Raw genomic sequence first — 15,482 nt, forward strand, 5'->3', positions numbered from 1 at the left:
CAAGAACAAATTTTCTAAGACTATAGCTTAAGAACTGTGAGAAAATGGTTGGCAGTATGACAAGAGAATGGTGGAGGGGGGTTCACAGAAAAATTATCACTTTATTTTGTATACATGATTGTTTTTCCTACATATGTGTATGTGTACCACATGTGTGCCCGATACCCTTGAGACTAGAAGCAAGAGTCAGATCCCTTGAAATTATAGACTGTTGTGAGCTGCCATGTGGGGTGCTGGGAACCCATCCCAGATCCATCTGACATGGGTGCTAGTTACCAAACTGAGGTCCTTTACAAGATCAGTATATATTCTTAATGGCTGTGCCATCTCTCCTACTCCAACATATAAATTTTTTAAAATTATGTTTATTATGCAAATACTATATTATTGTGTATAATAAATATTATGTCTTGTTTAGGGGTGTGTATATGTGTGTGCTAGTTACTTTTCTGTTGCACTGATTAAACACCATGACCAAGACAACTTATGGAAGGAAGGGTTTATTTTGGGCTTACAGTTCCAGAAGGGTGACAAAAGCCCGTCACCAGTACAATGGAGAAGCATAGCTGTAGGCAGGAATGGTTGCTGGAGCAGCAGCTCAGAGGTCATGTCTCAGATTGGAGGCAGGCAGCGGAGAAGGAACTGGGACTGGCACAAGTATTTTAACTTCTCAAAGCCTACTCCCAGGAACGGACTTCCTCCAAATTCTATCCTAAATCTATCCCCAAAGTGCCACCAACTGGAGACCAAGTATTGAAAATGCTTGAGTCTGTGGAGACATCTCAATTCAGACACGTGTGTGTGTGTGTGTGTGTGTGTGTGTGTGTGTGTGTGTGTGTGTGTGGTGTGTGTGTTCAAGCATGCTACCATGTGCATGTGGAGTCAGAGGACAAGTTGTAGGAGTGAGTTCTCTTTCTGACTTGGGGGTCCCAATGATGGAACACAGGTTACCAGGCTTGGCAACCTGTTACACCATCTCACCACCTGCCTTAAGACATTTTAAACAACCATGTGGGAATAGGATGTAGCTAAATGATAGTGTCCTTGCTTATCATGTGCAAAGCCCTCGTCCTAGCTCGTGCACTCATGAAAGAAAAAAGGGGGAGAATAGGAGGGGACACTACTGTGTAGTGTCGTGCCTTAGGACAGCGAGTACTCCCAGAAAGCTGCCCTTTCAAGACAGACTGTGTTCACCCTGTTGTTGGTAAAGAATCAGCTTAGGAGAAGCAAGTGTTTGTCAAGAGAAGCAGCTTTCTCCTTGAGTTGAGGTTAACACTTGACTTTGTCAAACTTTCTTCCTTCGTGGCTTGCTCCTCTCTGTAGAAGTGGCCTGCTTGAAATACGTAATCCTCATTTAAAAACAAAGAAAGTACAGTCCTGTCTTCCAGGTTAGATAGCTGAGCTTTTGAATATTTTTTGCAGAAAAAGCAACACTGCCAATGCCGTAGTTGCTCTGCTTGGGGAGCAGAACCTAAATCTACATGTGCATGAGTTGATGAGTCAGCAAGAACCTGACATTGCTCTATGAAAAGCTGCTCCGAGTTCCAATAATAATGGGACAAGCTTCAGAGAAATCAACATGTGGCTGTCTTTTCTTGAGAAAGTGGCAGAAGCTGATGGGGAGGGGACAAAGAGGGAGATTCCAAATCTCCCTATGTTGTACAGAAAGACAGGCATTCACTCCATGACTCTTCCTACCCGATCTGAACTCTCTATGTGGCCCAGACTGGCCTCAGACTTGTTATATTCCTGTTCCAGTCTCGAGAGTGCTAAGATTATACCATATCAACTCTGAAAGAATTGTAAACCAATGTTTAAAGAAACTGATGTGTTTAAGTCCAATCAGTGACTGATACCTGATGCTGGGGATCAAGGGTGGGGTGGGGGGGTGAGGCAGCAGGAAATAAGGTTGTTTTATTTACTGAGCTCAAAAAGTTATAAATCACTTATTTGGTATTAATTATTTGTTTTTAATTTTAAAAATTATTTTTCATGTATATGCCTTTGAGTATATTTATATGCAGCAAATACATGCAGAAACCCTTTGAGGTTAGGTGAGGTGTCAGATCCTTTAGAACTGAAGTTATAGAAAACTTAATTGAGGTTGTTTCTAAGTTAAATACCAGAAAATTTTCAAGTTGGTTTTGTTGAGTTAAAATAGCTTAAAATGGGGCTAGAGAGATGGCTCAGTACAGTTTGTTCCCCCAGAGGACCCAAGTTCAGTTCCCAGCACCCATGTCAGGTTGCTCCCAATGTGTAACTCCAATCCCAGGAAATCCAGTGCTCTCTTCCTGCCTCTAAGGGTACTGTATAACATGATGCATGGGCATACATGCTAGCAAAACAGCTATATATGTAAAATAAAATGAGAGGAATTAAAGATGAAAAATGAATTTGGCCAGATATGGTGGCATACATCTTGACTCCTAGCTCTGGAGACGGAGACTGGCATATTTCTGCGAGTTCAAGGAGTGGTATACATATAGTAAATTTCAGGCAAACCAGGGATATGTAGTTGAGATCCTGTCTAAAACAAACAAAATTAATAAAGTAAAAATTAATAAAATTGATATATCTTGTCTACACCAAGAAAGTCTGGATTTAAAAAAAAAAAAATAGTGGTTCTACGAATTCCCACCTGTCATTCCAGGAATGAAGCAACATGGCATGACCCTTTATTAACTATGTTAGTTGGCCAAAGAAAAGAACTGATATCTGAGACCCAACACTATAGGATAAGGATGAACTCTGTGATTGTATAAACCATGCAGGTTGTCAGTCTGGAGACCCAGAACAGCTGTGAATGTGGCTCATTGTAAAAATTATAGGTAATTGATCTGAAGTGACTTGCTCAGGTGAGTGGAACAGTCAAGTCCTAAAATCCTGACTTCTACCTTCCAAGTCTTGGTCTCAGGCTTTTCTGCTACATCACATCTACTTATCTGTGACCTAAATTCATAGACTTTAATTCATAGACTTTAAGAGTGGTGGCATGATCTCTGGGTCACATCACCTTGACAGGAACAAAACCTATGGGTTTCACTACCTTATAAGTATGTAAGCCCCAATGACAGTCAAAAACACTGATGATGAGGTTGATGGATTATTGACACAAATGATTAAGAAAAATACTTTGCTCCTGTCTAAACTATAAAGCCTTATTTATAGTAGACTTAAATAATACTATAAGTGAGATTCTCTGATTGTGGCATTAAACAAACTGCACAAGAAGCATTCTCCTGGTTTTGAATTATCAGTAATACTTTAAATAAAAAGAAGAAAAGACTCCTTCAAACACTCATGACTGAGTATAAAAGGTGTTAACTCCAGTGTGAGGACAGCAAGTACCCCTCAGCTTAGTCCCCAAGTAATAGGACCACAGCAGTAACTGTTGAATGCAGGTCCAGCACTAGAGACAGAATAGGATTTAGAACTCCAGCAATTTTGCTTTATATACTGTTAGATTTGGATCTGAAATGTTCTGCCGAAGCTCATGTTTTAGGGCTTGGACACCAGCTTGTGGTGGTATTGGACAGAACCTTTTGAGATAACACATTCAGAAGGTGATATTGGGACACTTACTTTTTTCCATGTCATCACTTCCTGGTTGTCATGACAAGAGCAGCATGCTTCTGTCTTGCCACAAGCCCCAAAAGTGTTAAAGCAAAACCTCTAAAACAGAGTAAACATTTTCCCCTTTTAAGTTGTTTTTCTCAGAAAATTTCCAACAGTGAATTGAAGCTGACACATGTGTAAAATGTTGAAGTATATATACTCCTTGACTTGTCATTTAATCTTCAAAGAATTTACATTCAAAACTTGTTTATATAAATGCCAAAAAAAATGAGTGCTGCGGCTGTAGCTCATGGCTTAGTATACCAAAAGACCTGAGTTTGATTCTCCAGCACCTCATAATAAAATAGATGGATGGATGGATAGATAGATAGATAGATAGATAGATAGATAGATAGATAGATAGATAGATAGATAAAAAATTGAGAATAAGGATTTTTATTTTTTAGTATTGTATAAATGTTTGTCTGGATTCTTTCATTTGCGAAGGCTAGAAATCCCATTTTAAACTCAGATAAGAGACTTTCATGGTTCACAAGAGTGAGAAGTCAGAAGTATAATGTTCAGTTTTCCAGGTACCCATTATTTGAAAATATTACATGAAAGATTCCTGAAATAAACTCTTCTTCAGTTTTAAATTGCACACTATTTGAATGGAATGATGAAATTGTGTACTGTCTTGCCCTAGATATGAGCTGTTCCTTTGCCCAGCTTATCCATGCTGTATGTACCTGGACCCTTATCCTTTAGTAACCATCTCCATGAGTTCTACTGTTACGATATTATTACATGGTCATGTTACTTCAGAGAGTTCCTTGGAGATCTATCTCATCTGTAAAATGGGATTATCAATAAATTGCTTTTATTTTTCTTCATAGGATGAGTCAGATTCCAGTGAGATAGGAATGAGCTTCTTATTATGGAAGACCAATGTAGACAGAACCAAAGTAATGTATATCTATAAATGGATAGAGGCAAGGCAGAGAGAGATGGGTGTAATCAAATTTCCTTTTTTTGCGTATTAGACCCTCAGATAATCTTTGTAGATGGGACAGGTAATATGATTTTTTTTTGTTATAGTTTAATTAGTTGTTTCTTTTTCTCAGACAGGGTCTTCATTGTGTTTAACTGACCATGAACCTGTGATCCTTGTTCTTCAGCTTCCTTAATAACTGAGATTGCCACCCTTGCACGCAAGCTCAGTTCTGCGGGTGTTTAAAGAGTAAAGACCTTTAAGTGTAGCTTTTAGTGCTGTTAACTAAAACCAGTAATTTTGCTTGGATGTTCACCTATTTAAGGGAATAGCACAAGGTAAACTATAAATAGCCATCATGGAAGAAAGTCAAAGTGTAAAAGATTGCAACCTTAAATTACTTTGAATTTGAATCTTTCCAACTGAGGCTTGAGCCCAAAAGAACTTTTGGGGTGGTTTGGTTTAGTCTGACTTGGTTTGGTATTTTTGAGACAGGGTTTCTCTGTGTAGCCTTGGCTGTCATGGAACTTGCTCTGTAGACCAGGCTGGCCTCAAACTGAGATCCACCTGTTTCTGTCTCCTGAGTTCTGGGATTAAAGGTGCCACCACTGCCTGGCAAGAATTTTTTTTTTTTAAATGCAAAGAAATCCAGATAAGGACAGAGGATGGGATCCATTTAGTTTGCATTCCATATACACTTAAAATCTGCTGAGTTTGAATTGCTGCGTGTGTGTGTGTGTGTGTGTGTGTGTGCGCATTATAGCATCTTAAGGTAAGCATGTGTTCCAATAGAAACTCATCATTTTTCATCAAATTGGATTTGTTAGTTAGTGCTCCTTTTCCTCAAATCAGCTAAATGCCTGGACCAGTGATAGATACTGATGAAAAACTATTATTAACATACATAGTTACTGCCTACAGATAGTCTTCTGTTCATAAGGAAGACATACATGAATAGAGACAATATAATAGGAGTTTGGCATGTTTTTCAGGAAGATGAGTCGTCAAATGTTGCTGTTCTTTGGGTAGCCTCATGTTTCCTTTAATTCCTTCCAACTGCTCTCTAGAATTGTGACTTTTTAGTTGTTATTGTTCACATGTGTGTTAGGAATCAGTATCTCTTAGCTTTCAAGGTACCTTTTGAAATCCAATATCTAGTAGTCTGTCATTATCAGTCAACCACAGGGCTGGAGAGCTGGCTCAGTACTGCACAGCATGTGCAGCTCTTGCAGAATTGGAGTTCAGTTTTCATCGAGTGGTTCATAACCACTTATAACTCCAGCTCCAAAGGATGACACCCTCACAGACAGACAGACATGCACACACACTCTCTCTTAAAAGAAAGTGAATATTTTTTTTTTTAAATCCTTAGTCTGGGCATGGTGGTGCACACCTTTAATCCCAATACTGAAGAGATGGAGGCTGGTGGATCTCTTGTGAGTTCAAGGCTAGCCTGATCTACATAGCAAGTTCCAGGACAACCAGAGCTACATAGAGAGACCCTGTCTCAAACTCACCCTCCCCGCAAAAAAGGTTTTGTTTGTTTGTTTTAGTGTTAGCTACCACTGAAAAAATCCATTTTATCATCGACTTTGTTTTAATTCCTTTATTCAAGTACAAATGTAAACTTGCTCAAAGGTTCATAGGCATGGTGAGCATGATTACCTAATAGAAAAGCTGTAGAGGTTCAGTCTCTGTGGTTTAGAAATGTCAGGATTATCACTCATCTCATGCCTTTCCTTACTGCTTCTAACGCCACCCAACAACTTTGAGCTGGTATTGACAGTACTCCAGCTCCCAAGAGGCCTGTGAACATAGTGATTGTAAAACACCTCATTATGGGAAAGACAGAGAAGTCCTAACTCCTCAGTTCTCTGTCAACTGTTTTTATTATTACGCCAGCATTTTTAGTCAATTTATATGTAAAACAGATTTATAATACAGACTTGCATTTTTCACAGCCAAAGGAATTCTGTCCTTTTTAAACACACACACACACACACACACACACACACACACACACACACACACACACACCCCTTTCATCTCTGTACCAGTACATTGTTTCTGTAAAGTTACTCTGCATTTTAAAGGTTACATTTAGTTCCTGCTTGCTTTCTTCCCCACTGCCCTCCTTTCCCTTTCCCTACCCTTCTTCTTTTTTCTTTTCTGTTTTGCTTTTTGAGACGGGGTTTGGGTCTTACTATGTAGTCTTCACCGTGTGTCCCCCTAGATGGCTTTGAGTTCGTGGACAATCCTCCTGCTTCTGCCTGCCTCCACAGTGCAGGGAGTGGAGGCATACACCATACTTTGCACTGTTTTCTTTAAGCTTAAACTCTGAGTAGTGAGATCTATAGTGGCTAAAACGTTTGCTGTGAACGCCTAATGAACTGTTTGAACTGAATGGCTCTTAAAACAAAGCAAAGCAAGGTTTGTCAGGGTCTTTATGCCTGTTACAGTGTTCTCGAGCTTGACTTCAGAAATAGTCACTGATGATATGTACTTTCTAAAAATCAAATTGCATTTCTTTTTCTTTTCTTTTTTTTTTTTTTGAGACAGGGTTTCTCTATGTAGCCCTGGCTGGCCTGAAAACCTCTGTGTGAACCAGTATGACCTCAATCAATCTCACAGAGACCCACCTGTCTACCTCCCAAGTACTGGGATTAAAGACATGTGCCACTATACCTAGTTGTTGTTGTTATTATTATTATTATTATTATTATTATTATTATTATTATTATTATTTTTAGGACAGGGTCTCACTATATAACTCTTGCTGGCCTAGAATTGAGATCTGCCTTTTTCTGCCTCCATAGTGCTGGGGTCAAAGGTCTGTACCACCACATCCAGCTCCTTATATACTTATTTTTAATAATTATTTTGTATTAGTTGCTCTTGTGCATTTGTGTGTGTGTGTGTATGTGTGTGTGTGTGTGTGTGTATGTATGCATGCTTTTGTGTGGTGTGTATACACATATGCACACCAAGGCCTTATTCCTCGGGGAGGGCATTTTACTGAACCTCAGGCTGGTGACAGCCCCAGCAATCCTGTCTCTATCCTCCACAGAGCTATGGTTACTGTGAGTTTGAGGCCAGCCTGGGCTACATAGTGAATTTCCCATTAGCCTAGGCTATAGTGAAACCACCACCACCCACCAAAAAGAAAAAAATTATACACCTACTGTGTTGTTTCTTATGTCCCATAAATCATACTAGCATATGAACTTATTTATCCTCATGCTTCCACGGCAAGTACTCTCACCTGCTGAGCCATCTCCCCAGGCCCTTTTTTGTCTGGGTTTGTTTTTGAGACACACTGGCCTCAAACTCCCAGCAGTCCTCTAGATGGAAGGTCTGGTTGTTTTTTTTTGTTTTTTTTTTTTTTTTTCCCGAGACAGGGTTTCTCTGTAGCTTTGGAGCCTGTCCTAGACTAGCTCTGTAGACCAGGCTGGTCTCGAATTCAGAGATCCGCCTGCCTCTGCCTCCCGAGTGCTGGGATTACAGGCATGCGCCACCACCGCTTGGCTAGATTGAAGTTTTAATATAAGTTTCTGTCTGAATTTCATTATGGATAGAATTTGCTTCACAGTTAGACAATATAGTTGTTTGTTTGTTTGTTTGTTTGTTTGTTTGTTTGTTTGTTTGTTTGTTTTTAAAGAAAGAGCCAAGCAGTGGTGGCACACTCCTTTAATTCCAACACTTGGGAGGCAGAAGCAGGTGGATCTCTGAGTTTGAGGCCATCCTGGTCTACAAAGCAAGTTAAGGCAATTCCAAAAATTTCAGGTGCTTCTATTTAAGTTCTCAGCCTGATGTTCATTTAAAATATCTCTGCTTAGAGCAATTACTGTTCATAGTGCATTATGGGATCTTTTTAGGTAGCAGTATCTTAGACAGCTTGGATAATAAATAAGCAGTTAGTGTTGGTATTGTAAGTTTAACACAAATTAAATTTATGATACACTGATAATTAGCTGTGGTATTGTAACCTTACTTCCTGTGCTATACAACTTGATATATGTGTGAGACATATGGCTGGCAGGATTTATAAGAAAATGCTTTTGCTAAATGTAAAGGCTATTTCTGGAAAAATACTCAGGATGATGTGATATATAATCTTGCACTTTGAGTTTGTTGAGGATTTAACCTATGATTAAACTGTTCTTATACCTTTGGCTGATTTAATGGGAGACCTCACTTATGAATGCATTATTTCCAGAGCAGATAAAAGGTTATAAAGCTAGCCTGATGTGGTAGTTTTAAGCCTGACACCTCAGTACTCAAAAGACAGAAACAGGAAGATTATTTCAAGTTCAAGACTAGCCTTGACCACAGTGAGTTCTTTAGTCTAGATGATAGTGAAACCCTGAACCCCTCAGAGAGAGACAAAGAGAGATATAAAACTACTTTAGTTTCTGATATGCTGTAATCAAAGAATACAGTGCATATTTGCTTTGCTCATCTCCTCTATCCCATTTCTCCCCTAATTATCTACAGGAAGTGCCTTGTTTACCATGTATATAGCTTGTATTGCATTTATACTGTCCTTACTTGTTGTTTGAATCTTAGATGGTCTTTTAATAAAAAAAACCTAAGCCAGATATTGGGGTGAATACTGAAAGATCAGAGAAGCAGAGCAAGCCACAGCCAACCTCACCTTGCCAACTCCTCAGCCTGTTTTCTCAGACTGAAAGCTTTTGAGTCCCCACTGCTGTAGTTCCTGTTTCCTCACGTCTTATATACCTTTCTCCGCCCAGCCATGTCACTTCCTAGGATTAAACGTGTGTGTGCTTCCCAGTACTGGGATTAAAAGTATGTGCCAACCACTGCCTGACTGTATTCCTAGTGTGACCTTGAACTCACAGAGATCCCGGGTGATAGGATTAAGGGTGTGTGCCATAACTGTCTGGCCTCTATGTCTAATCTAGTGGCTGGCTCTGTCCTCTGATCCTCAAGACAAGCTTTATTAGGGTACACAATATTACCACACTTACTCCAGGTCTTATTAAAGAATTCCACAACATAATGTTAATTTAAATTCTATTAAGCAGTGAATTGAAGATGACTGTACAAAAGAGGGAAAGATTCAGGATTTTCACTTGCATTCAGCCTAGGGGTAGGTAAAACATTATTGTATGATAATCTCTAGCCAAGAGTCATGGAGGTCTGTTACTACTGTATGGATAGCCATGCAAAATACATAGATACAGAATAGCACTTATACGCAACTCTTTGTACAAACAGTTCTATTAAATTATTTCTCCTAAAGAAAATTTCCTGCTTGGTAGTCCATTTTTTGTAATTATCTAAGAAACTTGGCATAGAAAGCTGCCCTCACCCCCAGGAATTCTTTTAAATAAATAATCTTAAAATTATTTCCTTTCAAAGGAATTGTGTCCAAGCTGGATATGGTGATTCACACATGCAATGCCAACAGTCAGGAGGTTACGGCAGGAAGAAAGCAAGGTTGAAGCCAGTCTGGACTGTATATAGTGAGACACAATCTTAAATTAATAGACAAATAAGTTCAGTTGTTCCAATCTGAAAGAACTGTGTAGAAACTGGTTTGTTTGTATTTTCTGAATCCTAGTAATGTGTAAGTCATAAAACAGAGCAATGCCCTTTGTTTCTCCTCTCCAGGTGGCAGCTTCTAGTTGGGGCTGCCCATCACTTACAGAGTGCTTGCTTCTGCTCTACTCCTAGAGAGTCTAATTCAGAAGGTGTGAAGCAAAATCACTTCATCTGTTTTAAGTTTTAGAGATGTTTCAGGTGAACATTTTTCTAGTTATGTACCACTGATAGCTTACATTTTAATTGCTACTCCACATGGAATCTAAGTTTAATTCATACTGATTCTCTGGCCTTACAAAGATGTAGCCAGAAGGAAATTATAGTCATAATTTAGATTTAAAGAGGAACTAGTTTAAATTCTTCTGAAAAAGCCAATCTACAGAGGGGGGCAAAGGAATTTGCTAGAAGTAGTAACAGAAGCAAACACTAGATACAAAACTCTTGACTTGAACTCTTTCTGCACTAATGTCTTGGAACTAGTACCTCCCTAGAAATGCTGTAAAGCTACTCAGTGGTCTGGATATGGTCTCAGACATCCCAAAGTTCACAAGACCTTCCTAAGTTTTGCCTGCAGCAGACAGGAACTCCTCATTCTTTTAAGTTTCTAGCAGAACTTGTTGACATTATTGTTAGAAATTATAGGTACTGAGCAGTGGTGGCGCACACCTTTAATCCCAGCCCTTGGGAGGCAGAGGCAGGCGGATCTCTGTGAGTTCAAGGCCAGCCTGGTCTACAGAGCGAGATCCAGGACAGGCTCCAAAGCTACACAGAGAAACCCTATATGGAAAAACCAGAGAGAGAGAGAGAGAAATTAATTATAGGCATTACCCAAAAATGCTTTTGTTGAGTTTTTAGTAAATATGGAAACTTGTGACAAGGGGATACCTAAGTTTGATATTGAAGGTTGTTGAGATGTTGAGAACAAGCAACTTATTTCTCTCTCTCTCTCTCTCTCTCTCTCTCTCTCTCTCTCTCTCTCTCTCTCTCTCTCTCCCTCTCTCCCTCTCTCCCTCTCTCCCTCCCTCTCTCCCTCTCCCTCTCCCTCTCCCTCTTCCTCCCTCTCCCTCCCTCCCCTCCCCTCCCGTCCCTCCTCCTCCTCCTCCTCCTCCTCCTCCTTCTTCTTCTTCTTCTTTTCTCTCTCTCTCTCTCTCTCTCTCTCTCTCTCTCTCTCTCTCTCTCTCTCTCTCTCTCTCTCTCTTTGGTTTTTCGAGAAAGGGTTTCTTGTATAGCTTTGGATCCTGTCCTGGAACTCACCCTGTAGCCCAGGCTGGCCTCAAACTCACAGAGATCCACCTGTCTCTGCCTCCCGAGTGCTGGGATTAAAGGTGTGCGCCACCACTGCCCAGCTATTAGTCTCATTTTTAACTAAGTAGACCTGACTTGGAGCCTGTGTTTAAAAAGAGGATAGTGTGCCTAGACTTAAAATTCAGCCAAGTAAAGGAACAGTGTATTTATTAAGTAAGGTTAGCTTTGGTTTTTCTTTTTCAGATAAAGCATGTAACTGTAGCTCAGATTAAGAAAAATCTAAAAACAGTTATAGAGGTATAGTTTAGTGATAGGCCATTTACCTAAGGTTCAATCCCTAGCATCTTTTTTAAAAAAAACAAACAGCTATAGATGGGTGGAAGATTCAGCCTGGGTGTGATTATTCCACAGACATCAGGTGTCAGGCTGTTTGTTTGCTGCATCTGTTCCTGTTGCTGTATTGTATTTTGAAGGTACTTTTTGATTCTCCTTGGCTTCTGGAGTTCCGTAAGGTATCCCATCCACTAGAATCAGCTCTCTTGAAAGGGCTTTTCTAGATAGAACCACCCTACCCAGAATTTTCTGCTTCCATCTCATTGACCATTTCTATAATTAATTGTAACTGTGCAGGTTGCTTTTGCAGTGGTCAGAAGTTTCAGTGGTCAGTCAGTAAATTTAAGACCAAAAAGTTCAACACCTCACCCAGTACCCAGGCACAGTGTGGTGCACACTTGTCTTTTCAATGCTAGGGAGGCAAAGACAGGAACAACACCTGAGGTTGACTCTAGCATACACACAAATGTATACACACATGCATACACATCGGCATTGCACACACATAAATACACACACAACAAAAAAGTTCTTTTAGTAAATAGGGAGAAAGAAACAATGATTGTTGCCAGACAACTAACAGACCTGCTACAACTAGCTCTGAGGAATATAATATTAATGTTAGGGAAATAAAATTTTAGAGACATTAAAAAAAACTATTAAATTGAGTATAAATTTAAAATATCCCCAAACTCTGGCAGTGGTGGCACACGCCTTTAATCCCAGCACTCAGGAGGCATAGGCAGGCAGATCTTTGTGAGTTCAAGGCTAGCCTGGTCTACAGGGCGAGATCCAGGAAAGGCTCCACAGCTACATAGAGAGACCCTGCCTTGAATAAAACCAAACAAAAAAAAAAAAAAAAAGAAAGAAAGAAAGAAAGAAAAAAGAAAGAAAGAAAGGAAGGAAGGAAGAAAGGAAAGAAAGAAACAAACAAACACGGGACTGGAGAGATGGCTCAGCGGTTAAGAGCACTGGCTGCTCTTTCAGAGGACCAAGTTCACTTCCCAGCATCCATATGGCATTCACAACTGACTGTAACTTCAGTTCCAGGGGATCTGGCACTCTCTTTTCACACAGATATACACATAGGCAAAACATCAATGCCCCTAAATAAATAAATATTTAGGGGATGAGTGGTGACCTGGGGAGGAAGGCTTGGGGGGTGAGCAGGAGGAGGGATGGGGGTGGGTCTGTGGTATGTGGAATGAATAAAAACTTTCTTAATAAAATAAAATATTCCCAAACTCTATTGTGTTTGATAGATAAAAGCAATTAACCTCTTTGGTAGAATGTTCTACATTGATTTTCTCAGCAAGACTCCTTGGAAACAACTGTTACACTTTGTATGTTTTTAAAATCTTGAAAAATGACTTCAAAACAACAGAAGGGGAAAAAAGACAATTCAGTTTAAATCCTTTTTCTGTTTGGAGACAGAATAAAAGTAACTCCAGAACTAGTAGGAGCAAGAGTACCCCAGTAGATGATACAGACTAGGTATGAACATATTAAAATACTCAAGTTGTTTGGGGTCTAAGAGGAACAAGATAGATTAATGCGGTATGTGAGAATGCATTGCGGCAATGAATCACAGTAACTCCGGATACATAAGGCCTTCCCTGGAGGAAAGGATGGTTAGATTTATATTGCTTCTGCCTATATTTCATCCATATTAATTAAAAACAATGATGGTTAGACAGCTCAGCCGTGAAGAGCTCTTCCTGCTTTTCCAGAAGACCTGTTACTCCAGCTCCATTGGATCATATGCCCTCTTCTAGCCTCCATGGGCACCTTACATGCATGGTAAACATAAATAAAAAATTTTAACTTTAGATTGAGCCATCTCTCTAGCCCCCAAAATAATTCTTTTTAAAAATAGCTGGACAGTGGTGGTGCACACATTTAATCCCAGCGCTCAGGAGGCAGAGCCAGGCGGATCTCTGTGAGTTCAAGGCCAGCATAGTCTACAGAGCAAAATTCAGGACAGGCACCAAAACTACACAGAGAAATCCTGTCTCAAAAAACAAAAACAACTACAACAAAAAGATGGAGCTAGATGTGTTGGTGCACACCTTTAATCTCTGACTTGGGAGGCAGTGACAAGCGTTTCGCTCTGAGTTAGAGGCCAGCCTAAATGTAGAATAATATATACATGTGTGGGGTGGAAATGTTGCTGCTAGATGAGATAATTTTTTAATGTTTTGCAGCTTTCTAAGTACCCACTGTTCTCATGTGTAATTTTATAAACATTTACTGAATACCTTGTTTTTATAATTCACTTTAAAGAGGAATTCATTCACAAGTTGCTATTTAGGTGAGAAAATCCAGATTTTTAGCTTCACATATCTATGAATTTCAAATTTGGGAAAACTGCAGCTTTTGAGATTTTAGTTTCCCCTTTTCCTTTTATAATTAACAGCAACCAAATGCTAAGTGTCTGCTGACTCCTAGCTGAGAGAAAACAAAGCCCTATAGAGATTCTGTGTGAAAAGAAAGCCAGTTGTGCTGGCCTAGGGCCAGGCTGCACCTCTTTGATATGGCCTCTTCAATCTGAACTCTCCATGGGCAGCAGTTGCAAACCACTCCCAGTGGCTTTAGCAGTAAGCACTGGGAGTGCTAATGAAACCAGCTAATGGAACAAGGGCTGTTAGCCTGGGTTCGAGCTCAGTGAGGCTTCCTTGGAACCTTTTATGATACTTCACTTTCAGCGTCCTTTGGGAAGAATAGTTTATACTCTGAACCAATAATGGACCAGGGACCATTTTCTTTTATATAGTAGTGGAAATGCCTTTGGCACTCTGGTATTAAATAACTGCTTATTTTGAACATATTGTGCAATGACTTAGCCTTTTCCACCCAGTAATGGTTCCCACTGAAGCTATTATACTCAGTTTAACTTTTCCAGGAGGGACTGTGAAAGGAAATTGAAATCTCACAGATTACACTTGCTTTTTATTATATTCATTGCTAATGCAGTTGTCTTATATTTTGGTTTTTGTGTTTCCCACTCTGTACCCCATACCCCACCCTACCCCCTGCTTTCAGGTGAAGGTCTCCCACAGGTATATTATTTTGGACCATGTGGAAAGTACAATGCCATGGTGCTGGAGCTCCTTGGCCCTAGCTTGGAGGATTTATTTGACCTCTGTGACCGAACGTTTACTTTGAAGACGGTGTTAATGATAGCCATCCAGTTGGTGAGTTGATGTGCTATTCCAGAAGATAAATAGATCCCTTACCCATATCCTTATGGGCCTTTAGCTGATGTGACATCCGAATTAGTTTTTACAGCTTTAATAGCCTGCTAGAAGAATCTAGCAGACTTCTGAAAGGAACTATTATTAGCTTGATTTCTGTGTATAATTTGGCCACAAAGACTCTTGGCCAGTATGTAATATGCCAAACAACTAAGGTAAGTTCTTGGTCACATAACTTAGAGGGTTACAAAAGTGTTAACTGAGAGAAGTCACAATGCATCTGCAGTTTGCTCTATTTTAAGAATTTGCACCTTGAAGCAGAACCTTTTCTGTAACTGAAGTGGAGGAATATAATTTACATTAGGGAGAAAGAGGACGAATAGGTGGAGTTGTGCACATTCAAGTAATTGCTTCAGCATTTTATTTATAGGTCTTAGGCACATAGCTGTAAGGTTTTATCATGCCCTCCTTCTCTCACTGTTGAAAACTAGAAACAATTGAAGGTACTACCCCCTGCACTAACATTCATTCAGAAGTCACCTTGTAACTGAGATGTTTAATTCTCTGGCATCTTACATAATACTTTGGGGCTGGCC

At 39.8% G+C, this 15,482-nt stretch overlaps 1 protein-coding gene across 11 annotated transcripts in view; it reads left to right on the forward strand.

The window, feature by feature from the left end:
- Csnk1g1 (casein kinase 1 gamma 1) overlaps nt 1-15,482 on the forward strand; it is a 134,046-nt gene that overhangs the window by 73,344 nt on the left and 45,220 nt on the right. For all 11 annotated transcript variants that reach the window (XR_013052796.1, XR_013052795.1, XR_006074186.2 and 8 more), the window contains one exon: nt 14,735-14,886. Coding sequence is in view for 7 of the 11 variants with exons in the window: in XM_015998006.3 (XP_015853492.1) it covers nt 14,735-14,886 (152 nt within the window). In the remaining 4 variants the exon portion in view is untranslated. The remainder of the gene's footprint in view (nt 1-14,734; nt 14,887-15,482) is intronic.

This window comes from Peromyscus maniculatus, chromosome 7 (genome assembly GCF_049852395.1).
Source record: "Peromyscus maniculatus bairdii isolate BWxNUB_F1_BW_parent chromosome 7, HU_Pman_BW_mat_3.1, whole genome shotgun sequence".
In the NCBI taxonomy this organism is placed as follows: Eukaryota; Metazoa; Chordata; class Mammalia; order Rodentia; family Cricetidae; genus Peromyscus; species Peromyscus maniculatus.